Below are 27,752 nucleotides of genomic sequence, written 5' to 3' on the forward strand. Positions count from 1 at the left end.
CTACTCTCTCTCTCTCATAACACTATCCCTTACTCTCTACGATATAAGTAGGACTTAGGACACTGATGGACGGTTCAATTCCAAATTAGGGTGCAATTTGGGTTTGGTTGGGTTGAGCTTTTGCTGAAAATGAATTGGAATCAACCTGAACATGACCCATTTTTGGTAAAAGCTCAACCCGAATTCCCAAAAATGACCCAAGTTCATCCTTAATTCCAAATGGACCGTGGCCCGGACTAAAAAAGAAGGATAGGGAAAACACTCCGTAAAGGATCTGACCGATAAGGGCATGTTCAGCAAGGCTTCCCATTCATAAGGGGATTATTGAGAATATACAGAAGCGACTCAAAGTCACTCAACAAATTTTCATTAAGTGGGGTTTAGTTGTGCATGATTTTAAGTACCTAATGAACTTTGCCAAATTGTACATCGATGACTCTTTGGAGACTTGGACTTTATTGTGTGGACACTTGGGACTCTGTAGACTCTAGGGTAAACTTTTTTGAAGTCATATGGACGTTGAAATCACAAGTTCGCCATCGACAAATACATGACTTTGAAGTTTAGAATTTTAATAATCAATTTTTACCATGAAAATTTTCTAAAGGATTCATTTAGTCGACCCCAACTAGTTTGGGACAAAGGCTTAGTTGGGCTGTGTTGAGTTGTATTCTTTGGATTTGTGGGCTCTACTAATGGATCTAAGTACTATAGTGTATTTGTAGGTCTGCTAATGCCTCAAATAAAGGAAAATTTATGGGCCTATCTACTTGGTAAAACTTGGATTTTACTTTGATAGGCATACTTATAAGCTACAGCAGAGGCAATACAAAAAAGATTTCAGAGGCTCATACACACTCGCTTATCTATAAGAATGTTCTACTTTTATAACCCAAAGTAAGTGAAATACATATGCAAAGGGAGTAATGGGCAACAACACAAACAAGGCAAGAATAACTTTTTAAGACAGTAAAACCCAAAGCCATGTCAAATTTGTGGATCAGACTGAAGTTGCACCCTTATAAAATACAGGGATTTAATTAAAATAGTTCATGAAGAATACAATTAGAAAACAACAAATGACCACACAATGGAGCAAGAGCAGTGCGCAATTTAAGAAAAATCCTTCACTTGAAACCCAAAACAAGGTAAATAAAATAGAGCCCAGATCAATAAGATGGTAAATAATGAGGGCGCTGATATCACTCCCCACCCCCCGGCCCGGTGGCTGGCTTTCACGTGTGACGTATATGTCACGTTTCCCGCCATTTGACCTCTCTCTCTCTCCACACACACAAATAAACCGTTGGTGGGCCCAACAGAAACCGTTGGTGGAATGGTAGGCCTATCTTTGAACAACGTAGGCCCCGCCCATACCACACCATAGGATAATTCAAACCGTCCATTTGATGGGCCATAAACGTAAATAGGCTGCGTCCCAAAATATCATTTCCATAGGCTGAACCTAGCCCTCCGATCTAAATAGAAACTACATCTTATGCAACCTCTATAGATTGTAGAGTTGTGATCATCCTATGAAAATGATTTTTGGGGCACAACCTATTTACATTGTGGCCCATCAAATGAATGGTTTGGATCATCCTATGGAGCTGGTCGTAAATTAACATTAAGGCCCGTCCACAACATAGGACGATCCAAGCCGTCCATGGTTTGGATAATCCTACGGAGTTGGTCGTACAGTAACATTAAGACTCAATCGTAGGCGGCACCGATATTTTTTTCAAATTGAAGCGTACCGTCCATATATTGAGATGCCAATAATAAAGTGTGGAGTACCATTATTGAAACAAGGGAAGTATATTGAGATGCTTATATAAGCAGGAGTGAAAGACACTAGTGGCACGAACTCTTTCTCCCTGGTCTCGCGTGAAAGCAGCTTCCTCCTCTCTGGAAACCCTAGTCGCACTGGTAATCTCTCTCTCTCTCTCTCTCTCTCTCTCTCTGTTGTCTGCTGTTTTGCTCAATTTCATGTAGAAATCTTAGTCCATCAGATTTTGGGATGAATCGGGTGACGATTGATGGAAGATTTTGGCGGGTTTTATCATGGGGTTCTTTTCACCAAATTACTGGGATTTTTTCAGGAATTATCATTGGGTTTCTTTCAAGCGATTTTCACGCGGTTTTTCATCTTATTATTGGGTTTTGTTTTCTGGGATTATCATGGGGTTTTTTTTCATCTGACTATTGGGTTTTGTTTTCTGGGATTATCATCGGGATTTTTTCATCTCTGATTATTTGGGTTTTTTCTTCTTGGGTCTTCATGCCCCCTTCAATATTTATTGTGTTTTTTTCTCCACAATTTACCGCCCACTAAAGTAACTGAACGGAGCTGCACTCATTTGCAGGTGAATGAAGTGTTATTATCAAAACAAGGGCATCATTTTTCAATTTAACAGATTGAAGACTGTGTCCCTAATCTATTATTTACTTTGGAGATAAGGCTCTTTCCACAAATCTCTCTCTCTCTCTCTCTCTCTCTCTCTGTGCAATGGCGAGTGTAATTTCAGGCCCTTCGAGAGCAGAAATCATCTCTCTTTTCCGTTGTATGCTACGAACAGCTCGGAAGTTCTCTGATTATAACGTCAGAGAGTATGCCAAAAGGAGGACAATTGATGGATTCCGTCAAAACCACAGCCTTTCCGACCCTTCCGCGATTTCTTCAGCCTTCTCCGAAGGCAAGTCTCAGCTCGAAATCATGAAAAGACAGGTGATAGTGTATTCATTGTATGCTCCGCGAGTGAAAAGTGTCATGGAGATCGCGAAGAGATGAGGTTTAGATACCCATTTCAATAACCCATGTCGGAAAAAGTAAAAATCGGAAACAATCCAGATTTTTTTTTTAATGGGTTTGTGAATTTTTCACTGTAACTTATCTGGGTTCGATGTGAATCCATGAGTACTAGATCATGGAATGATTTTCATGTTAAAATCATTGAGATAGTTTCTGTTTTTTTTTTTTTTTTTGAATTCTTAATCTATCAGTAGTAGCTTTGATGTAGACTATTGTGGTTTGAATTCTTTTATTGCATGCTAATGTTGAAGAATTAGAAGACTCTGAATTGTATTTTATGAGCTTATGAATTTGTAGTGGAATACTACTGCCCTTGATATGAGTTCTGAATTTCATTGAATAGATGTAATAATCTTCATGCATGACCTTGTTTTAGAAACTGGAAATTTGTCAATTATGTGTTCTGTTTATGCGTTTTGGTTTGTATGTGTAGTACTTTTTTTTTTTTTTTTTTGTGGTGAGGGGGGGGGGGGGGGGCGCTGGCTGGCTTGGTTAGAATCTTTGAATGATTTTGATGCATATCCATGTTGAAGATTCAGAAATATTTGATATTTATTGGGTTCATGAATTTGTAGTGTAAGATTACTGTTTAAATATTTTAAGTTTCTCATATTCTAAAGCATGTGGAAATTTTTTTGATATCTTGACTAGTGCCAAGGTTGAGAGATGGGAAGTTGGGATATCTGTTTTGTGTTTACGAATTGTGTTGTCAAGGCACAGGTTTTAAAGTATATTTCTTGCTGGTCTTGTATTCTACATAATGATTCGATGGTTTTAATGCATATGCATTGTTTGGAAAAATTGAAATTTATGATTGTATTTATGGGCTTGTGAACTTGTACTGTAAATGACTATATTCATTGGTTATATGTAGAGGGAATGATTCCGATTCTTATTGATGTTGAAAAATTGGGAAATTCATGATTTTCGTCTTGTAGTTTTTGAATTCGTAATGCCAGATTTCTAGGTGTGGTTACATTGTTTATGGGTTTCAACTTTTGCTGAACCGATGGAATTATCTGATGCGCTCGTGTAGGGAAATTTGGAAATGGTTTTAGTTTCTGTGTATGAGAACTCTAGTGTAAGATTACCTAACTTAATGTCGAATTTTAGGATTTTTAAATTTTGCAGAATGATTTAATGATTTTATGCATAACCATGTTGTGACTTGTGAGTGTGGAATGAACGAGTGATCAAATATTTGGTGAGATCTGTTATGAAATTTGTCGATGCCAAGGTTCTTGGTTCACTTTCAGCTGTTGATTTGCAATTACAAATTTACAATACGTAAAATGGGTTAGTCCCCATATTTTGAGTACCGATCTATACTGTAGTGTGAGGCGAATCGACGGGCTTAGAAATGGCTGCCATCTACATGATGCCGCAGACACTTGGAGGAGCCCTAACTGTTGTTGTATTAGCTTTTGCAGTATAATCCAAAATGAGATTATAAATTTTACTTTATAGTGTCTAGTGACGAAAGTAGTTATTGACCGACTTATAGAATTTTCATCTCATCGAGTTACTTAGGTGCTTCCCAAGGCTACTCAAAGCACTCTTTTCATATCCCATCCGGTAACTATCTCTTCTTTCTTATCATGTCTAATGAGGAAGTACTTTTCAAAATAGACTTTTCACTTCTTACCTAGTTACTGGGGCCTTCTCTAGGTTTACTGAAGGCACTCTCATCATCCCGCAACTGGTGTCTCTCTTTTTTTTTTTACTATGTCTTCTTGTTTTGTTTCCAGAAGACACTCATTTCTTTTCATCCAATTAGTTGGGTTTTTCCCAGGGCTTACTGAGAGCACGCATTTCCTCTCTTGATCAGCGAAATTGACATGTGACCGAGTACATATTGTTCAGCTGACTCTGGGACTGTTTGCTTGCTTATCTTCGTTCAACGAACTCCTGATTGCGAGTGATTGCGAGAGAATTGTCTGTTAGATAGCCATGTATGTATATATTTTTTTGAAAATGATAAATAGCCATGTATATTATTAGGTCTTGATGGCGTCTGAATCCGGGTCTGCGACTGCGCGGTCGGTAGAGGGACTCCTCGGGGTCTGCAATCACAAATAGAGGGGTGATTGTAGACCCCGTGGAGGCCCTTTTCTGCCGATTTGGGCATGAATCGGCCGAGGGCCGTGATTCGTCCCGCGAGCCTCTGTACTTCTACCGTTGTCGCCGGGGGTTCCATGTCTAGGATGGCCTGGATCTTCTCGGGGTTGGCCTCGATCCCTCTCTGGCTGACCATGAACCCCAAGAACTTTCCGGAAGTTACCCCGAAGGCGCATTTTGCGGGGTTTAGTTTCATCCGGGCTCGTCGCAGGGTGTTGAAAGTTTCCTGAAGGTCGGAGATGTGCTTGGAGGCTTCGAGACTTTTTACTAGCATATTGTCGACATACACCTCTACGTTTCTGCCGATCTGCGCCTGGAATAGCTTATTTACAAGCCGATGGTAGGTGGAGCACGCGTTTTTTAAACCGAAAGGCATAACAGTAGACGCCCTGATCGGTGATAAACGCTGTTTTCGGGATGTCTGGCTCGTGCATTTTGACTTGATTGTAGCCTGAGAACGCATCCAAGAAGGTGAGAAGTTCGTGCCCGGATGTGGCGTCGATGAGTTGGTCTATGCGCGGGAGGGGGTATGTCCCAAAGGTCATGGGTAAGTCGATCTTGCCGTTCACCCGTACGGACGCACCGGAGAACCCGTAGATGGAATACTTCGCGGGTCCCAACCTTTCCCTGCCCAGTTTCATTTCTTCGAAGGTGTCGAGGTGCAGCACGTTGACGGAGCTTCCTGTGTCACTAGGATTTTTCCTATGTCGAAGTTGGCGACGACTAGCCTGATGACCAGTGCGTCGTCATGCGGGACCTGTAACCCATCAAGGTCGTTGTTGGAGAAAGTGATGATCTGGTCCTCACAGGGAGGATCTGTTCAGGCCTTTTTGGAAGGCATATCCATGGAGAATACACGTTCAGCATATGCCCGCCAACCGGCGGTTGTCGGCCCTCCCGCTGCCGGCCCACCCGTAATGATATTGATTTTTCCAATGATGGTGGGTGGCTGTTCGCGGGCCTGTGGTTGCTCGAGGGGCTCTTCTTTCCGGGGCGCTGGTGGCGGTTCGTGTCTGCTGCGGGATCGGCGTCTGCTTCGAGAGCGATGCCGGCTAGGGGACCGGTGTAGGCTTGTGGATCGGCGACGGTTGTTGGACCGACGTCTATTGGGTGACCGATGCCTAACTCTGGGCTCGTCGGGGGGGTGCTGGACCGCGCGCGAGCTTTCGCCAGGGCTCCTGAGATATTGATTTAGGTGCCCCTCTTCGGCCAGCTTTTCGAGCTGTAGGCGGAGGTGGAAGCAATGGTCAGTTTCGTGGCCGTGGTCCCCGTGGAATTCGCAGAATTTTTTGGCCGACCTCTTCTTTGGGTCTGTGGCCATTTTCTTGGGGGGGGGGGGGGGGGGGGTCAGGAGACCCTGATCCCTGATAGCTAGTAGAACGTGGGAGAGGGGGAACTTCAGCGGGGCGGTTCCCAGTCTCTCGAAGACAAGGACGGGGTTCCGGCCCGCGTGCCTCTCGTCGGCGCGTGGCCTTATGGCCCTTCGGCCGTCGTTTTTTCTCTCATTGGGGCCGGACTGATTCTGCTCTCGAGCGCAGGCTTCTTCTGCTCGGACGAACTTATCAGCCTTGGATTCAAGTTCCTGCAGGCCCCGTGGTGGCTTGAGGGTGAGATGCAGCTTGAGATTTGGATTGGTGGTGGCGTGCTTTAGCGTTGCGACCGCTATTTGGACGTCCATGTTAGAAAGCTGGGCCAATTCGGCGTTAAATTTTAACATGAAGTCTCTTAGGGTCTCATTTCTTCCCTGCCAGAGAGCTAGGAGGGCGTCTGCTGGATCATGGCGGAGGCGGTTGTTGGCGAACCTTGTGCTGAACTTCCTCCCGAATTCGTGGAAGGATGCGATGGAGTCGGGCTCCAATCTCATGTACCAGTCGTTAGCGGTTTTTCTTAGTAGGGACGCAAAGGCTCTGCACATGAATCCGTCCGACGCGCCTCGAAGCGTCATTACCCTTTTGAAGGTTTGGAGGAACTCGAGAGGATCCGTGCTTCCATCGTATAGGCCGAAGCGGGAGAGGTCTATGCCTGTTTCTGCTGGGGTTTTTAAGACCTCCGAGGTGAATGGGGATGCCGTCTCCCTTTCCCACTCATCGAGGATGCTGTGGGCGTAGGGTTTTTTCATTTCCAGTTTTACCTCTCGGATTTGCCTTTGTAGGTTGGCTATCGAATCCACGCCGGGCGGCTGTGCTGAGGTTGCCACTTCTTCCCCCCGAGCCAGGGGTGGTTCCTGGAGATGGGCTGCCTGGACAGGGGGGGCGCGACTTAGCGTGGCCTGCCTCCCGCTGTCTCGCTGGTGTCCCCTGGATACGGGGGGCAAAGGGCTGTTCGTGGATGGGGACGGTGTCCCGCGAGTCGGTGCTCGCTTTCGCCGGGGATGACGCTCCCCTGGCTGGTCCTCGTTGCCTTCATCATAGGCTTCTGTCTGGCCCTGTGTTGTCAGGGGCTTTTCTGGGGCCGGAGGAGGTAAGCGCCGGAGTAGCTCTCGGCGGAGTTCCTTGAACATCTCCATGGTGGGGACCATCTGCGGCGCGCTAGAGGAGGGCTGGTGTCGGCCCGAGGGCGGTGAGTTGGGTTCTCGGGAGCTTGAGGTGTTGGTTTGTGCGCGTTGAGCCTGGTTTCTGGTCATTACCCCTATCTCTTGCTGTTGGGTGTGGTTTCTCATCGCCATAAGGCGTTCAGTACTCGACGAGTTGCACGGATAGCGCCAATATGATGGCGTCTGAATCCGGGTCTGCGACTGCTCGGTCGGTAGAGGGCCTCCGCGAGGTCTGCAATCACAAACAGAGGGGTCAGGGGGTCCGGGGTGGGTCCCGGACGACCACTTCGACACCCAAGTCAGATCCTTCGACCAATCAATATAAAGAACAGCGAGAGGGGGAGGGGGTTTCGATTAGGGTTACCAGGGGCAACGTGCGGAATCTTTTCTAAATGTGTGAGTGAGTGGGTCGGAGGGGACTAGCAGGGAGAGTAGGATTGAGTTCCTAGCCTCCTCTGTTGTTGCCTCGCCTCTTTTGCCGGTCTCCGGAGTGGAGAATGGGTGAAGTCTTCTTTCTAGCGAGAAGGCCCCCTTCCTTCTTCCTCTTCCTCCCTTTTAAAGGGAGGCGCGCGGCCCCTTTCATCATTATGGAGAGAAAACCTTCTTTTGCAGGATTGGGCCGTCCTCCTGCTTCGCCGGCGCGCATGGCTTTGGCGGTCATTTCCTTCCATAATTTCTGATGATGAGGCTTGGGCGGCGGGAGGGTGACACTTGTCATGATTGTGTGGTCTTTGCCGTTTTCCAACGTCTTTCTTCATGATGATTGGGCTCTGGTTGTGCGTGGATGACAGGTGGCGATATCTGGAAACACAGCCGTATTTGTGTCCTATCAGGTATATATTAGAATTCCCTTTCTATGGGACTAATTGTCCTTTAGACAGTTCGCAGAAAGGAACAAACAATTCTCATTTTATCTATTCCATCTCTTTATATTCAGTTGATCGATAGCACTAGCCCAAGATGGCCCAAGCTGAGGATACCCAGCCCAACCATTTATATTCAGTGTAGCTATAAGCAGTAGTTGTACCATAACAGTTACTTGCTAACCCTGGATGATCGTATTGGGTGAGTTCTGACCTCGTAAGGTTATATCGGGTTAGCAACAGTCAATTACTCAAGGCAGCCCAGATAAAGACTTACTCTTTTATACGACTTACCCGTCCTTTAGAAAAACTATAGACAATTACAGCTATTGCTTTTTTTGCTTTCTACTTGTATCGAATCTTAAAAACTCAAAACTTAAACATGAGCGGATGAATCCAAAGACACATGAGGTAGTAGATACCCAGTCAAGCACTGAAATGAGTTCTGAGTTTTAAAAAGCATTTGTTGTAGTCCCCATCTTCAATTGCTCTATCAAGTTTTCAGTTAGACATGTGCCCTATGTGGTTTTCTTGGGTTTGATAATAAATTGAGTTAACCTGTTAATACATCCAAATCTCTATATAGTCTGAGTTAACTTGTTGACTAAAGTACCAAATTGAGTTTAACTCCATCCAAAGCTAAGGTATATGCATCTCCACCTTTGAGTATGGATCAACCTCTCAACAAACCCGCCCTCTTTCTCTGTACAGATCAGGCATAGTACACTTCACATCATAGTTTAGCTTAGGTTCCCTGTTCGTTTAAGATTATGACAGCTGATTGTGAGTCCAGAACCAATTATTGGACTAAAAGTTAAACTAACAGAGCCGTAGGGAAATTGCAAATCTAATTACCGTGGACCATAATATGTAGAGATGGATCTTTGTTCAATGTTGATGCAAATTATCTTCCAATAAGTTTTCAGTATCTTAGACAGAATGATATGTATTTTGTGAAAAAATATTTAGTCTAATAGAGCCATTAGGAAAAACAGAGAAATGGAGGCCTGAAAGATGAAACAGAAAAGTACTTCAACAAACTCTTATCTCATGAACAGAGAGCTGCAAACGAAACTTTGGGCCGTCAAAGTGGTGTAAGATTGGCCTGAATGCATCCTCTTCCAGTGGCTTGCACTTCTTCTTGACTTGAATCCTCACCTGATGATTTTTTTTTTGGTTCATTAGACAATAGACTGAAAATTCCAATGTCACAAAGCATGCAAAAATCAATTAACTGTTTCTAATGAATACTTTGAAAGCCAAACCTAGTCATAAATCATAAACGCTGTGAATTGAAATCAAATCATAAAATGGGACTTTAAATCTTACACAAAATACCTCTAATATTAAATAAAAATTTGAGAAATCAACTTGGTTCCTTGATTAACAAATAACAACTAATAAAATCCAATATTGCCTAACTGATATCGGTGGGTATCATACATTAGAGTATAATTTTACATGGCATAGCCTTTGTGAATACACAAAGATACCTTGTTAATGTTGCAGTACATGTATACAAACTTGCAAAAAAATTGAAGTTTCGTCAAATGATATTGTAGAGACAGTTATAAATGCAAGTAGATAAAAAAATTCTAGTTCTCCAATATTTTAATAAGTCTCTTTCTACTGCAAGTAGTAGTTCATAGAGGGCCTGCTATATCAAAAACTTTAAATTGCAAAAATTAAGGAGAAACCAACCATGTTCTAGTACTTGATATCACAATTTAGACAATTTACAGCAGTACATGACATTCCTGTGCAATAACATGTCTAGAATCTCTTCCCACAGGTTCCATCTCAAATATGGGATTTTTTTTTGTAAATCACTAGATCTTAACCACCCTGAACTCTTACCTAAGCAGGGAATCTTGATTCTCGTCTACACTTCTTGTCTTCCCATGCAGTTGGGTCTATATTCGAACCTCCGAAGCTTACAGACTACAAATTTAGAACTTCCAGTACAGGCTAGCCTAAGTAAATCAACAAAAATGCAGAGTCAAAATTTTAGAAAACAATGATTTTCAACCTGCTGTGTTTTGAATCTGTCAACAGAAAGCCACAACTCTACGCCTAATGATACAGATTCTGTATGTGCTAAGGGCTTTTTCTGTTCTTCACATATGATCTGTTCCTTCAAAAAAGGACTCAACAGACCAATGTGCAAAAACCTTAAACTTTCATAAATGTAACCCTATTGATCTTCTAGCTTCTGTATGTGTTTGTAGACGTTTTTAGTTCATCAAATGCTTCAAGCTTACATACGTGTAGATAAGGAACACTTAACAATATTTGTGTGATTAGGATCCAGACGAAGGTTTGGCCTTTTCTGTTCTTCACATATGATCTGTTGCTTTGAAAAAGCGTCGACAAACAGACATTGAAAAACCTAAAACTGTGAGAAATCTAACCCTGGTGATCTTCTAGCTACTGTATGTCCTTGATGGCATTTTTAGTTCTTCACATATGGTGTTTTTGGTATTTTCTTTGGAAATGCCTCAAGGTTTCATAAGCGTAGAGAGGAACACCAACAATATTTGTAAGATAATGAAGCAGATGAAGGTTTGAGCTTGGAAGCAATCTGACCTGATACGCCCCATGTAGTTTGTTGGCGGGTTGTGTAGTCATAAAGAGAGTTAAATCTGGGACTATTACTCTAACTGAGTCCTTGTATTTCTGCGTAAGCCCTGCATAGAAAGAGAGAATAATCTGTCACTTTTGAGCTATTAGAAATTCAGCATGTGTATGTATATAGAAAACAAGAAAAAAATTACCGAAGAGTTGCCTCCTAAGGTCTTCTTCCACGGTGTGCCATTGTTGCAGACAAAAATGTACCTCCCAAAACCTTATTTCTCGGCAGCATTTCCACCCACAATTAACTCTATTTGGCTCAATTTGTTCAACCAACTGCACTATCTGGACCGGACTTAGCTGAATTGTGATGTAGTTGAATTGGGCTACACACTAACCGTCCATGTCTCAAAAGGATGAGATGCACTGATTACCCTTATACCCGTTGCTACACTGATTACCCTTATACCTTTACTAATTGCTGTGGTCCAATAGCCTGTGATGGATTCCTACATGGGTTTCAACTATTACATCTTGATTTCTGATCACTTGTTCTGAACTGTATAATATCTCTAGGAATGAAGCTTTGTATCATTGCTGTTTGTTTGTTCTAACTGTTCTTATCAATTGATTGCCCAATGCAAGCTTGTGTGATTGTTGGCCGGCCACCAGGGTTCCACCCTGCCTTCCCAGAGTTACCTTCCTGGTGGCATTTTTATGCTGGCCTACAAAATCTACGTTCAAGTTCTGCTGATCTTAGATCTTTCTGGCAACATTTTGCATGCAAAAATGAAAAATGTTCGAGGGAAGCTACTGTATCAAAGACTTCAATATCCGTCTTGTAGGTAGGGGTGCAACTTGGGTCGGGCTCAACCCGAACCCGACAGGTTCAACCCGGTTTTGGCTCGGGTTAGGGTTGGGAAAAGCCAACCCGATTTAATTTCGGATTGGGTTAGGGTTGAGGCATTGGCAACCCAACCCGACCCGACCCCAACCTTCATTCTCTAATTTTATCATGATTTTCTTAGGATTATGTTTTTTTTCTCTTGCATTTTTCTGTTTGGTCCTAGATGAAGCAGAACCAAACCCGACTCAACCCGAACGCAACTCGACTCAACCCGACCCGATTTGGAGGCAGGTTGGGTTAGGGGTGACCATCTCAACCCGAGGCTCGGTTAGGGTTGGGTTAGGGTTGAGGGAATGCTATCTTGGGTTGGGTAGGGTTGGCCTCAACCCGGCCCAACCCGACCAGAGTTGCAACCCTACTTGTAGGTGATAAAATGACAACAACCATGAATTTTTTTTTGAGGAAATATTAGTTTGTCAAGTGGTGACAGATAGGGTAGAAAGGGTTGGGAGAGGGAGAGAGAGTTATAGAGGGCAGGAGTGAGGAGATGGTGCTAAGTGACTGAAAAATAAAACTCTATTTGACTCACTCATGCCCTCACAATTTTCTACCTCTCTCCCACTATTGGTCCATTGGATAAACTAATATTTCATAGAAAAAAGATTTCATGCTGCTAAATAGACCATGCCCGTTCACACATATATGCAAGTACATGAAAATTATAATAGGTCCATGATCCAAAACATTCAATTATCAGTCTTAAATAGGCCGTGCCCCAAAATCATCTGCATCAAATAATCCTAACCCTCCTATCTATAGAGATCCCAATACTGAAAAAAATACAACGTGGCCCAAATTATTGGATGATCCAATCCATTCATCTGTTGGGTCCAAACTTAATTAGGCCGTGTCCTAAAAATCATATCCATCAGATGATTCTAACCCTCCGATCTCTGGTGATTCTTGCATTGTTCCCACGTCCATACAAGTATATCCTAAAATACAATGAAGCCTGCATTATTGGATAATCAAATCCATTCATTTGTTAGTCCCCACCTAAATATGTAGTGCCCCAAAAATCATTGTATACTAGGGCGCCCCCCATAAATCATCTCCATGGGATGATCCTATTTCCTAACCCTTCGACCTGTAGAGGTTTCTATAGTGAGGGTTAGGATCATCCTATCGTATGGAGATAATATATGGGGTACATCCTACTTACGTTTGGACCCCTCAAATGAACGGTTTGGATAGAAAATAAGTTTACTAAACACAGCACAGGAAAGTTCATTTTCCATGGAATAAAAAATTCCGAATGTTTTCTTCTTACATCCACAGAGCCCCAAAACTTTCTTCCCCATAGCATAAACCCTCTCTCTTCTCTTCCTTCTCTAAACCCTCTTTTCTTCTACTTCTCCTCACGTGAAGCGGCGACAGGTTGAAGAGTAATGCTCTAAACCCTAAACTCTAAACACCTTCTTATGTAGTTTGTATTGAATGACTCTGTACATTCTGTGAAATATATATGCCGTTTCAATTTTTTTTCAGGAGGGGATCAAATTTGCTTGTTATCAGAAGGAGCTTCCTGGTTTTGAGGGACTTCCACTTCTATTTATTTGGTTGCTGCATAAATTATAGTTATTATATTTTCATTCTCATTGGTTTTTTGTTAAGGAAACAACTTTAAAGAATGTCTGATGTATTGGGTTCAAGGAATAAGCTCAAAAAGAGATTGAAATTTGTATCTACAGGAGCAAAAGCTACTAAGATTGATTTTGAATCTTCAAATACAAGGAAAGGAAATGAGAAAGAGAAAATCATGAAAGATAAGATGGGTACTCCCAATCCTCATTTTGGCCGGTACAAGAGTGAGAGCAGTCCAAAAAGGAACTCTAATTTGGGTGCCAAAGATAAAGAATTTAATGGAAAGAAATGGGTTGGATCAGAAAATTCTGATAAGAAAAGAAAGAGAGAAGAGATACCCAACAGAGACTTTACAAGTAATTCTAATTCCATTAATGGGAAAAGTAGTACAGAGGGAAAATCTCATGATGTGGAGCTATTCAAAAGAAAGCCATCTTCTCAAAAGGGTAGAAGGACTGAGAGGGGTGATTCAATTAGAGGGGAAAATAGTAAAAGAAGTACTGGTACTAGTTCATTGAGAGTTTATAATGGTGGAAAGAGTAAGTCCACAATTCCTGATGGTGAATTTTATGAGGGAGAGCTATCCCACAAAAGACCCTCTTCTATGAGGGGAGGAAAATCTAAAAAAGATGACTTCATCATAGATAAAAGTAATTCCACCATTGATAAAAGTAGCACAAAGGGAAAGTCTCATGATGTGGAGGTATTCAAAAGAAATCCATATTCTCCAAAGGGTAGAAGGTCTGAGAGAGGCGAGTCCATTAGAGGGGAAAATAGTCAAAGGAGTACTAGTACTAACTCATTGAGACTTTATAATGGTGGAAAGAGTAAGACCACAGTTCATGATGGTGAATTTTCCGAGGGGGAGGTATCCCACAAAAGACCCTCTTCTATGAGGGGAGGAAAATATCAAAAAGATGAGTCCATTGAACGTAAAGGCGTTGAGAGAGTTCTTCGCTCATCGAGAATTTATAATGGAGGAAATGGCAAAATGCGTGGTAGTGAGCGTTCTCATAGAGTTGAAGATAGGGGCAGAGTTACAAGAGTATCTGTTGGTACAGCGAGATCAAAGGCAATAAACGGAGAGGTTTCTACTGGCAGTAGACGCATGGTGGCAGATGAGGGCGAATACAGTTTAAGTAAACATGGAGATAAGAGGCACAATAGGCATCAAGCAGGGATTATTGATAAATCCCGTAAGAAGATTTCGAGTAGCAAAAAGGGTTCAGATGATGACTCTGTGATAACAGATGATGTACCAAGAAAACGAAGAAGAGTCATCCGAATGGATCGACATGACATTTCCAGAAAGCGGTTAGATGATGGCACTTCTATGGATGGTAACTATATTCATCTTCTAATGAATGTTCTTTTATTTTTCTTTTACTATTTTTCTTCTATCTCTTTAGCTGCTGCACTATATTTCACCTTCATTATTTTGTTTGCTTTCAATTTTTATCTTTTTATTAGAGAAGGTTAAAAAGTACTTAGATTATAAGCCTATCTCAAAAAACTATTTAGATTATAAGTATAGGATTGTGACAGAATTTTCACTATGCGGGAGTGAATATTGAATTATTTTATTTATCATCCTTAAATAATATTTGGTATTTGCCTATACTATTGCTGGGTCATTGATATAAGATATGGAATAAAATTTATTTAAGTCGATGAAATCTTTTGTAACAGCTTTCAATTTGTACTGTTCTCTGTTGCTATTTGCATGTTACACCGGGTCATTGATATAAGATATGGAATAAAATTTATTTAAGTCGATGAAATCTTTTGTAACAGCTTTCAATTTTTACTGTTCTCTGTTGCTATTTGCATGTTACACTAGAAGGGAGAGCTTGCAAATAACAAGGAATTGATGGCTTCTCCCAATTTTTATCTGTAACTTGCATGTTAGTAGATACATGACAGGATTAGTCGACTCGTTGACTCTGTGTTCATGAAGAAATGGACATAGTCCTTTATATGTTTTCCACTTTTCATGCAATTCAAGTCATTCATGGAAGTATAAAGCATATGAATGAAAGATGTAAGATTGCACCATTTCCTTTTGAAAGAGTCACTTGCCACTGACTGATAGGGATCAGGAGAGAGAAAAGCAAGCCCGATATATTGTTTTGAAGTACATTATGAAGTGGGATCCATGGTGACCCATCACCAGGTTTTGAAGAGCATTGAAGATTAATAAAGGTGGAGGGCTGTTTAAGCAACATAGTCCACAAACTGTTTGACTTCTCTCAATACAGTTCATGACTTGTTCTTCATGGATTCTTTTGAACGGGTGACATATCCATGTCAGATTCCAACACTTTCGGATTCACTGCGACACTTCTAGATCTCTTTTATCTATTTTTTCTCTCTAAATACTACAGCATATTTACAATTAAAACATGTTTTGAGTTTAATCTATTTTAATAGGAATTTTTATATGAAAATAAAACATTGTATTTACTTAGTTTCTAAATACTACATTATATTTACAATTAAACCATGTTTTGAGTTTAATCTATTTTAATAGTAGTTTTTATATGAAAATAAAACATTGAATTTACTTGGCCTACTAAAATCTCTAATATATTACCTATTATGACCATATTTTTTTGAATGGTAACCATATTACCTATTATAACCATATTACCATACTAAAGAAATAAAATTATAATTGATTAAAATATATTGATGAATCCAAGAATCCTATTTTCTGAGGTTAGCCGAATCTGACGCTCAGTACCCGTTGTACTAATGCAACATAGATAAAGAGCTACCTCACATGGTCCAGACTAGCTTAGTTGCAATTTATATTCGTTAGCGTTTATTTCTTTGTTTTAGAAGTTATTAGTAGGATATTTGTTAGCTGTTTTATTTATATTAGAATTGTCACTAGGATAAGTTGTCGGCTATTTCGTTTTACCAGGACTGTTCTTAGATAGTGTTAAAGTAGTTAAAGTTTGATTAGGAGTCCATCTTGCAAGTCGTGGAGATTGCTTGGTATGTAAAAGCTTTATGGCCATCAACGACATGTTGAATGAATTTTTTGAAGGCTATTTTCTACAGCTACTTACAATTCATGGAGATGTTAAGCCTTCTCAGGGTATGATGACTTTTATCAGGGTGTGAAGCCTAGAATCTACTGTAGTGATTCTAGCACAACTATCTCTTCTTAATCTCTGGTTAAAGGTATTTATTTCTGCACTTTACCACATCTAGTCCTTCTGTTATAAAACTTTCTGTATCCCTTCTCTACTCCTCCCAGGCACATTTTGGATTCTGATACTCTAGGAGGCCGTTTGTATACACAGATTTTAGAATCTTGGATTTCCTCAAAGTCCTCAGATTTTAGAATCTTGGATTTCCTCAGATTTTAGAACATTCAATTGTCAGTCAGTTTCTGATTTATCGCCCTCCTTTCCGTCGAGCGAGAGAGTAGTACATCATCCCGTGTTTCCAGGTTTTAGAAATGTTAGGATGGGGGAGAGATTTCTAAAACCTGGATTTCTTACTTAAACGCTTCATCTGCACCCTACTTCCCTCACATCTGCAACCTACTTCCATTGTCAAATTCAGAATTTTACACTGCTTTCAAACTAAAATCTGGATTCTGAACTCCATGTATCCAAACAGGCCCTAGGGTTTTTAGAGATGCAATTCAAGATTTGTTCTTCCAAGTTCATTATTATGTAAAATTTTAACTTTTAAAACTGATTAAAATTTACTGTTGAATCTAAGAGCTCTATTTTTCGGGTTCACCAAGTGCATCGCTGTATAATTTTATTAGTTTCCTAGCTGTTCCCATACTCTCTACTGCTTTGGGTTCTTATCTGTGACTCATACTTGTGCTAGCCAATCATTTCCTATCCCTTTAATTTTCTTGATCGCTATTGAGTAGAATATCAGGTTGATACTCACCATTCAGATGAGATAAAAAAGGGTGCTTTTATTTATACTGCATTAGGTTCTCTATGAAAATTGTTTAGACGGGATTGAATGTGTTTGGCCTAGTACATTCTTAATGCTCCTTTGCTTTATTTTAATGGCCTTTTATTCATTTTAGGATTTTTCCTTGTTTTCTCTTTTATTTTTGCAGAGAAGATTGTAGAGAAAAACACTGAAGTTTCAAAGAATGCGCAGTTTCGTGCAATACAACCAAGCCCCGCCATCCTTTCCTTCGTTGAAGATAATGTATTTTTAGTTTATTCTTTCTCTTGTCCCTTCTGTTTTTTCTTATCCATATTGTCATATTAATGTGGATATTGATGGTGTTGGCAGCTACTGGGCCGTAGGCGTTTGATTGAATTGCAGAAGTCGGGCTACAATATTAAGCTTCCTGTCCCTCTAGATAACAGTCCCAACTCCACAAGTTTAGAAAGAGAACGTATTGAAGAAAACGTATGTATTTGTTTTTTATGTGTTGAAAATTTATTTTCTTCACTCATTTAGTAAGTCTTATGGTTGAAGGTTCTTATATTTTATATGTGGTTAGTAGATTGTTAATTCCTTATTCATGATAAGGATGTGCCACTTTCTCTCATGTATTGTTTCTGTAGATTGCACCCATCTCTTCTTTCATTGCGTCTACTATTTGTAATCCGTAAATGCCTTAGTATATGTCATTGGCTGATCAACTACCTTGTGTATTTGTGTTAGCACTTGCTTATACTTATTTTAACGAATGTCGTGTTTTTTATATGGACCATTCAAGTATCAAGCCCGTGCTTGCACATGATCATGGGCTGTGCCTTTCGATCATGGCTCATATTATCTATCAGAAGGTTAGGCTAGACAAGACAGTGGTGTTTATCCCCTTCCTCATGACTGTTGCCTTCATCGCTATTGTTTGGGCGGCAGTTTACTGCCAAGCTCTTCTCCGGAAATTGGCCTTCTGGTTGAGGGAAATTCTTAGGTGACCGATTGTGATGGGTCGGCTGTTTACATTGATAGAGACGATTGCGACCAGCCTTTATCCTTCAACAATTCAGGCCATAAATCAATCAATAAAGGCAAGTCGCCCATGCATGGTTCCGTGAAAGTGATGCCTCCAACTAGTGACTCTGAGTTCGATAGCCATGATGTGGCTAACACCCCGGCTGAGTGATTTATTGGAGTGTTTGGAAATGATAATGAATTCATTCTTTTTTGCTTATAACTTTGGAGAAGATGACTCTTATTAATAGGCTAGGGAAGTTTTATTGAATCAAAAGTTATTTTTGAAATGTGTTCCCAATTTGGAGTTTTTAGGCATGTGGGAGTTCCAATTTTCAACAATTCATCTAGAGAATCCTTGTTTGAGCGTTCATTTTATGGCCATGACTTCCCAATATTATCTGTGTCAATGTACTGATTTAATTGGTGTTTGAGGGGAAGAATAAGTTGGGCCAAAGGCTTGGTAGCTGTATCAACAAGTGCAAGCATTCATGCTCATATTTTAATCTGATCTTGTATATGCAATTTGTACGTTGAGAAACATGATTGAGATTTTGGTTCTTGGGTATTGTCAATCAAATAGGCCTTGGTTTCAATGGTTTGCAAATTTCATTCAAGGTCAAATCTTTGATCTGAATGTCACTTCATAGAAGAAAAGTTTCATCTCTGTATGCCCCTCTTAGGTGAGTTGCAGATTCTTTCCCAAGGGATGTGAAAGGAAAACATTTTTCTTGTACAGGCAGTTGATGCCAATAGGGTGTGGCGACTTTTGGTTAAGCAAAAGTATGGCTGTTCTATTTTGCCTAAAATCTTCAAGTCTAGCTAATTTTATGGTAGAAATTCATGACTTGGTAAGGGACCTCAATCCTCATTTTAATCACATTCCTATAGAAGTAGCAATAATGACCTGAAGACTTTGGCTAGGGTAGAGGTTGTTAGGGATGATTTGACCATTGGGGAGTGATTACCTTTGTTGTAGGTATTTTGCGTATGGTTATCTGTAAAAAAGAATAAAAAGAAAGAAAGAAAAGAAAGAGGCAGTTGGTGCGAAAAAATAGCTGTCTCAATTTGAGGTTGTTTTTTTTTTTTTTTTGAGAAGGTAACTATTTCATTTCATCTGTAAAAATTTACAAATTGACACACGGGACAAGCTGTCCCTGTGACTGTACAATAAAAGCAAGACTGTAATCTTATGTAATCCCCGTGATATCGTTAAAAGATATTTCCGTGTCTGATCGGATTGCACCCGCCTTTGCTAAGACGTCCGCCATTGAATTTGCTGTTCGTCTCCTATGCGTTAATGATGGGCGGATATCTCGAACAAGGTCTCTAATCTCTTCCACAGTGCTTGCTAGTCTCCATGGCCCAGCACGTCTGCCCCCAGCCCACGCAATAACATTTGTGGAGTCCCCTTCTACCATCAGAGGACCCATATTGTGAGACTTATACCATCTCAGCCCGAAGAGTAATGATTTTGCCTCAGCCTCATTTGCATCACACAACCCAACCGGCCCTGAGTAAGTCATGATGACTACCCCATTTGCGTCACGTAGCGCGCCCCCGATTCCACCCGGGCCTGGATTTCCCAATGAGCTTCCATCAAAATTTAACTTGTAAAATCCGTCAGGAGGTGCGATCCACCGTGGGCCAATAGTTTTTGACACTTTTCTTTCACGGAAAGCAATTTGAGGCTTCCGTAAGGTCTGATCAACCGAATAAGGGAGAACCCCTTTGCATTTCGCCCATTGAATAATGGCAATCTTAATGGTGAGGGAGATATGAGGAGCTGCCCTAGATTTACCATTAAAGATTCTATTATTCCGTTCCAACCAGATGAACCAAATCATGGCGTAGGGTATAGAATACCATAACGATTCTCCTATACATACCTTGAATGCGCCTCCCCAACTCTTCAAAGTTTTTGATATGCTATTCAATGTTGCCCAAAGAATCTTTGACGTTAATATATTATGTATAAGTATACAGCACATTATCATTACCTTTTTTTTACCATGTCAATATATGCGTACGAGACTTCTTCCTTATTTTTTTTATTCTTTAAGGCGTAGTTTTTTAATTCTGTTGGTTGGAATTTCTGAACCTTTTTTTCGTGAAGGGAAGAGATGAACAGCTGTTTTCCTTGTTTTCTTTTACTATTGTCATCTGTTTTTTCCTTTAATTGATAATAAATATTTCAAGTGTACTACTATTTCCCACAGGTATTTAGGAATAAGTTGACATTTTTTGCTGCTGCAAAGGTTTCCACTTCATTCCCGCCTCCTGATCTGCCAGAAATAGCATTTGCTGGTACATAATCTAATATACAATTTGGTTGCTATGTACTGTTGATTTCTATTTCTGCATTTCCTTTCATTTATCTGTTTCTTACGAGTTGCAATCCATGCATTAGCTGGAAAATATTTCCATATTGTGGTTATCGCATATCATTTTTTTTCTCAATTTAAATACTTCCCTTGTACTCTGATTATTGATTATTGGAATCGCCGATGCCACGGAAGTGGGAGTGAAAGCGGCTCACTAAGGTTTGAAGTTGTTAGCCAGAGACCGGGTGGAAAATGCAATAGTAGAAGGGGATTCTATGAATGACATTAGGTGGCTTAACAAAAACATCCTTGGCGGGTTTGATTCTCTTTTTGATGAGATGTTCGATTGGATGACTCATTTTTCGTGGTCGTTTTCTCACTTTCGGCGCTTCGCTAATCATGTGGTCGACTGTCTAGCGAGAGATGGCGTTTCTAAGGGTGCACTTGCTCTCTTTTTTTTATTCCCCCCCCACCCCCCCCCCCCAAAAAAAAAAAAAAAAAAAACAAACAAACAAACACACACACACACACAAAAAATCCTGTGTTTTTGCTTATGTATTTGTTGTCGCTTTGGCTTCCCTTTGTACCTTGACCATCTCGGTCGTTTATCAATAAAAAGGCTATCGTTTTCAAAAAAAATAATTCTATTGGTATGCATTTTCTTCTACCCTTCCAATTTATGTATGAAAAACTGTTCCAACATGAGTGGTTCGGTCTTATATTTACATATACAATTATGCTGAATCCTATGGAATTACTTCACCTTTTAGGAAGGTCAAATGTTGGAAAGTCATCCCTACTAAATGCTCTAACGAGACAGTGGGGTGTGGTACGAACGTCAGATAAGCCTGGCCTTACGCAGGTAATCTTCATTTTCAAGTTCTAACACATGCAGTATGCTGTAAGTAACAGGTTTTAAGGGACTAACTAGTAAAGTTTTTTTTAGACTATTAATTTCTTCAGCCTTGCACCAAAGTTCTGCTTAGTCGATTTACCTGGATATGGCTTTGCATATGCAAAAGAAGAAGTTAAGGATGCTTGGGAGGAGCTTGTGAGTATGCATAAGAAAGTTGCATTTATTGTTTCAATTCTAGTTCCGTACAAATGGCATAGTTCTGGTTTGAACTCATCTCCTTGAAGTGCACAAAATTCCTTGTCTTCATATAAGTATAATGATATTCTTTTCTAATAATCTATAATAAGACACCTTTTCTACCTTCATAGTTTTTTTTCCTAAACGAGTGAAATTTTATTAATAAAAAAGGAATGTCTGCATAGCCAAGATTGATGATGGCGCAGGACATGAAAACATGAAAAAAGGAAAACCAAAATTACAATCTAGGCAACTCAGCTCATACCGAATTATCAAGCTCGAGCAGGAAATTCCATAGTCAGCCAATAAATTGGCATAGGGATTTCCTTCCATTTGAATATGAGAGGATCAAACTCCAAGTCCCGTAAAATATCCACAACCTCCATCGTATAGTGTCTGAAATTTGAGTAGTGTGAGGGCTTTTCTCGATCTGGGAAGGAACTGCTCGCTACTACTACATACGATGCATTATTGAAAGGCTTGACCGGGCCCCGAAGAGCAATCCAGGCATTTTGAAATTTTGATCCAAAGAGAGTCCTAGTTGCCATAGTCAGAGATTTAGATGTAGTTCCGGATGATCCAGATCCAGTAAAAAAAATAGTGTCTGAAATCTGAATCTCCAAGGGGTAGGAGAGGCGTCATTCCTGAGCCAATGAATTGTGTTAAGGAATTGTCTTCCACCAATAATTTTGCCATACCAAGTTGAGGGACCACTGTAACATTTCTCCAACTAGCTTGAACTTACCGCTTCTTCTGCAGCACAATCACCACATGGGACTGCAATGGACAAAATCGCCCTCCATCCCAACGCCATCTTTACCGACAATAGAATTATCCCTACGAAGGGTTCTACAATTGCCATCAGAATTTAGCTTAGACCACCCTTCGACTGGGGGAACCCAAACCGCATGGAGCCTCACCTACAGGAGAGAGAACTCTGCACTAATCACAATCCATTATGAATAATTTCTTGAATCCCAATGGCATCACACCACTTAGTTTTAGATTCAAGTCCGAAGACCTCAACTATGATCTAGTTAATTATCTTACCAACCGGATTACCCTATGAAAATGTGGTCATTTATGTACTTCCAAATAATCCAAAGAGTTGAAGGGAAATGAATTCTTCATAAGCACTGAAGTCTTTTGTTTCCCATTGACTTACACCTCGAAGACTAGAGGGAACTAACCGGCGTGAGCATTAAATGTATCGAGAATACCATTGAGTAAGCCAAAATAGAAGATCCAGCTTTGCTAGATCCAAGGATAATGGATAAATAGATGGGTAGTGATTTCCCAAGGGAAACCACAAAACACACAATTGCAAGTCACAAATATGCTTCGTTTGTAGCTTCTTAGTTAAAAGAATTGGTTTACTTCACAAGGTTCCTTTAATTCGTTCCTGTGTCTTATGTTAGTTTTCATTTAAGGCATATCTTTGCTAGAATTTTTTTTCTTGATCCTGTAATATATATTACCAAAAAGTAGAAGAAAGTTTTGAAGGATTTTAAACTTTATACAATGTGGAATGCTCCCGGTTATATAATATTCATTGAACATTTGTAATCTTATCAACTAGTCCTAACTGGCCCTGTTACTAATCCCTAGATGAAGCTCCACTATTTCTTGGAAAGGCGATGAAGCTCGACTATTTCTTGGAAAGGGATCATAAAGATTGTTAGCTACTAATGTCTAGATGAAGCTCGTCTATTTCTTGGAAAGGCATCATAAACACTGTTAGCTTTTACAATGTAAACTTAGTTAATTTATATTATACCAGATACCATGGAACTTTACAATGATCCCTTTGTTTTATTGTGGCTCCATATATTCTGGAGATCTTGTATAGCTTTAGCGTCATATCCTGTTTTCTGTTCCTCTAATGAAATTTCAATGGTTCAAAAGAAGAGATTACTCATTTTTAATGATTATTCTATCCAATGAATGAACTCTTTTCCAACTACCCCTTTGCTTTATAGTTCATCCTTGAATGTGTGTATCTGCAGATATACAGCATAATTATACATCTCATAATTATACAGTTCCAGTTTCTGTGTCTGAATCTTTGACACTAACTTGAGAAATATTTCAACCTTGTAGGTAAAGGAGTACGTCTCCACACGCGCTGGTCTGAAAAGAGTATGCCTTCTTATTGATACAAAATGGGGTATGAAGCCGAGGGATCATGAGCTCATTGATTTGATGGAAAGGTATATCCACATTAGTATATATTATAGCTACTTGCACCCTCGTATCCATTACATGTAATGGATTTAGCACACGTACCTGTAGATTTCTACTTGAAGTTCCATTAAGGACATGGGAACAGGTTAAGAAAAAGTGCATAGGAATGGGATTTCACTGTTGTATTTGTAACATGCCACACCAGATACCTGTCAAGAACCTATTATGCATGATGCTCCATTGGCATTTTTGTATTAGAACATCCAATTATATTTTCATTATTTGGGTGGTGACCGACTGTTGCAATACGGCAGTTTTGCCACTACATTCATTAATGGGTCGCAGTAACTCTTGGATGCTCTCTATTTCATATTTTTGTCTGCTATAAGTCATTCGTTAAGAGTTCAGGGTTTTTATTGCCACATGTTGAACAAAGTTTTCTCTATCTCACCAAAACTATCAGAAGGATCGTCTTTTACCAAGTGAGTACTTGCTTTTTCTCGGAACATCACCACTCCTTATAGTGCTTATGTTACAAGATACAAAGGCTGGCACAAATAATTATAGATGTCCGCTTTAGAGGAAACCTGCAATTAGGCATGGGAACTTAACAGAAATATCTGTAAATGAAAAATGCATAAAAATTGAATAATAAAAACCAATTTAGAATAAAAAATTGGGCTACTCATGTACTCCTAGATAAATCGACTTTTTTTTCGAGATGCATATTACAAGATACAAAGGCTGGCACAAATAATTATAGATGTCCGCTTTAGAGGAAACCTGCAATTAGGCATGGGAACTTAACAGAAATATCTGTAAATGAAAAATGCATAAAAATTGAATAATAAAAACCAATTTAGAATAAAAAATTGGGCTACTCATCTACTCCTAGATAAATCGACTTTTTTTTAGAGATGTAAGTCTGGATTCTAGAGTATGTATAAGTTATGTCATTATATCGCACACCCTTTACATTTGGTCTAGGAAGCAAGGTTTCAGGTTTCAATTTCGGTATGCATTTTAGTCTTGGCCGTGATGGAAATAGAAACATGTTGTTCAGTGAAAATCCTGTAAATTTACAGAAAATATGGAAACATATGCAGATGATGGACATTTAAGATGAAACCCACGCTAAGCACAAGTAGATACTAAAACATCATCACATAAGCAAAACAAGCCACCCATAATGGTTTAACAACATCAACACCTAGTGAGATGCATTGTTGTGTGCGTCTGATAATTCAATACATGTCACATTTCACATGTAATTCATATAAATATTTATATATAATACATATATCATATTTCACATGCAATTCATATAAATATAATCATGTAACACATAGTATGCCACTAATATATTTACGGTTTTGGTTTCACTATGCATTTTTGGTTTCAGTATATGTTTTGGTGGGGATTGGAAATAGAAACATTTCGGCCGTTTCGTGTTGGTTTCGATGGAAATTTAAAACTATTACTCCAACTCTATGCCCTATGATGATACTCCCAAATCTTTGTAGCCCACTGACCTGAGGTCTACTGTGCTCATTAAAAGTGCTGTCAATGCAGGCATCACCATATTGGAACATCTATTTTACATAGTTGATGCCTTGATGGTGTGTTGAAGAGTATATTCTAATTTAGTATAAGAATCAAACTTTTTTATACTATAATCCGGAGATAAATAGATCTCTAGGATTGTAGGTTGATTTTCTAGTTTGTTTTATGAATATAAACTTAGTCATTGTAAAATTGATATTCAAAACTTTAAGTTCATACTTAATTGCTTTTAGCATATATCTTTAAGGAAATGTGTAGAAAATCCGATAAATACTTGTCAACACAGATCGAACACGATGTGCAACAAAATACCTAAAGAATCTTTATTTATATTGTCATAGTAATGTGTATGAAGCTTCTATAAGCCATTTGCTCTTAGGTTTTGACTTACAGCTCTGACAAAATACCACCTTTGTTACCTTTCAAAAAAAAAAAGGCACCTTTGTTGCATTCCTTTCCTGATATACTAAAGCTACAAATCATTTTAATCTAACAGTGTTTAATGTAATTTTTCAGATCGCAAACAAAATACCAAATCGTATTAACCAAGACTGATGTGGTTTTCCCAATTGATGTGGCACGCCGAGCCATGCAAATTCAAGAGGTGATCATGCAACTTCCCGACATCCTTTTGTAACTTTCGCCTTCTTAGATTTGTGTTTTCATCATCTTTTTTGCTGAAACTTTGGGAATTACCCAATCTTTTTGCAGGACCTCAAGGCACAAAAGTCAGTAGTTAACCCTGTGGTATGTTTTTGCTCTTTTTCGTATATTTATGATTGTAATTTGGAGGAAGAGCTATATTTGCCCCCCTTTCTTCCCCGGACGACCCCCTTTAGTGTATTTATGACTACTTTTTTACACTACAAGGTGGCGGCACGGTGATGAAATGGGGGTGAATATATCATTTCCCTTGTAGAGAATATTCTTAATTCTTTTTACTTTATGATCAGATGATGGTAAGCTCCAAGACTGGTGCTGGTATCCGTTGCCTAAGAACAGTGCTTGCCAAGATTGGCCGATTCGCCAAGTAAAAGGTAATGGTAATACTTTTCTTTTTCCCTTTCCACCACCATTCTTTCATGGTTGTTTTCACTACATTTTAGCTGAACTTGTAGCTTTAACAGGTCACAAAACAGAAACCCCTTTGGTTTTGAGCATCTCAGTGAAAAACTCTTCCTGACCATCTGCAGGCAATCTCGAATAGATGACCATTGTGGGAAAATTAACTTACATATCATATATAGCAGAGAGTGTCTTCAATCTCCTGTAAGTGGCCATTGATTTTTGGTTAGGTATCACTTGGCTGAACTTGGTTATACTTTGATAAGCTTATGCCTACCTCATTGACTTTTATGGAGGCCCAAGGCTGTTGGAAACTCATGATGATCTCTGATATTGTGAGTGGTTTGGTTTAACAAATTTTCAAGGGTTGGGACCAAGGTCAAGCCTATTCCCTTTCTCTTGTTCAGGTTTAAATTGTACCAATGTCAACATCTTTGTATCTTTGAGCTCATTATTGGAGCAGAACGATGTGTTGAGCCCAAAATTTTGAAAGAAATGGAAAGCCCTTTTGGTAACATCGGCCCTGTTTGGCTTAGGCATTCGTGAATCCAAAGATACCTGGGTTGCAAACATTTTTTAGGACTAAAACTTGGATTTTAGAAGCAAAAATCCAGGATTGTACATTTTTAGCATGGTAAAATCCTGGATTATAAAATCCATGTATCCAAATGGCGCCTTATTACGTGGATAAAATATACAATATTCCCATCTCCCATCTATTGAGGTCTCCATAATATGCTGTCCCTGTATGTGTGTGTATATATATATATATATATATGAGGAAAAGGATTGTACGCTCGACCGTACCTAAAGTTAGGTACGGTAGAGTGCCAAATCACATGGGTCCCCCATTTTTGGTGGACATCTAAACCATTCATTTGCAAGGCCCCATCATAGATAGGGTGCATACCAAAAAGCAGCTCCATAGGATCATCATAACCCATCCATTTGTGGAGGCCAAAATGGACAGACAGTGTTTGTCACAAAGCATGCAAAAATCAATTAACTGTTTCTAATGAATACTTTGAAAGCCAAACCTAGTCATAAATCATAAACGCTGTGAATTGAAATCAAATCATAAAATGGGACTTTAAATCTTACACAAAATACCTCTAATATTAAATAAAAATTTGAGAAATCAACTTGGTTCCTTGATTAACAAATAACAACTAATAAAATCCAATATTGCCTAACTGATATCGG

The 27,752-nt window shown here is 39.6% G+C and overlaps 1 protein-coding gene across 3 annotated transcripts; it reads left to right on the forward strand.

Annotated features, from left to right (window-relative positions):
* The first annotated feature begins 13,034 nt into the window (after positions 1-13,034).
* On the forward strand, positions 13,035-27,064 carry LOC143857887 (P-loop containing nucleoside triphosphate hydrolases superfamily protein). Of its 3 annotated transcripts, none has more exons than XM_077368415.1 (12): positions 13,035-13,189; positions 13,293-14,728; positions 17,485-17,579; positions 17,667-17,786; positions 20,540-20,627; positions 21,415-21,506; positions 21,591-21,695; positions 23,838-23,947; positions 26,001-26,088; positions 26,196-26,231; positions 26,438-26,521; positions 26,612-27,064. In XM_077368415.1, the coding sequence occupies exons 2-11, from the start codon at positions 13,435-13,437 to the stop codon at positions 26,516-26,518; spliced, it is 2,109 nt and encodes a 702-aa protein (XP_077224530.1). In that variant the 5' UTR covers positions 13,035-13,189; positions 13,293-13,434; the 3' UTR covers positions 26,519-26,521; positions 26,612-27,064. The 3 variants fall into 3 exon arrangements, with proteins under 3 accessions (XP_077224530.1, XP_077224531.1, XP_077224532.1); XM_077368416.1 differs by having other exon boundaries at positions 26,678-27,064; XM_077368417.1 differs by lacking the exon at positions 21,591-21,695.
* The last annotated feature ends 688 nt before the right edge of the window (positions 27,065-27,752 follow it).

The sequence above is a fragment of the Tasmannia lanceolata genome, unplaced genomic scaffold (assembly GCF_043159265.1).
Source record: "Tasmannia lanceolata isolate RefF3 unplaced genomic scaffold, GAP_Taslan_0.1 ptg000025l, whole genome shotgun sequence".
Lineage (NCBI taxonomy): Eukaryota > Viridiplantae > Streptophyta > Magnoliopsida > Canellales > Winteraceae > Tasmannia > Tasmannia lanceolata.

Bases quoted from the DNA above. Each gene is read 5' to 3' on its own strand.
- LOC143857887 (XM_077368415.1), top strand. From the start codon at position 13,435: ATGTCTGATGTATTGGGTTCAAGGAATAAGCTCAAAAAGAGATTGAAA. The intron at 20,628-21,414 runs GTACATAATCTA...TTCACCTTTTAG, and splicing joins GCCAGAAATAGCATTTGCTG to GAAGGTCAAATGTTGGAAAG. The intron at 26,089-26,195 runs GTGATCATGCAA...ATCTTTTTGCAG, and splicing joins GAGCCATGCAAATTCAAGAG to GACCTCAAGGCACAAAAGTC.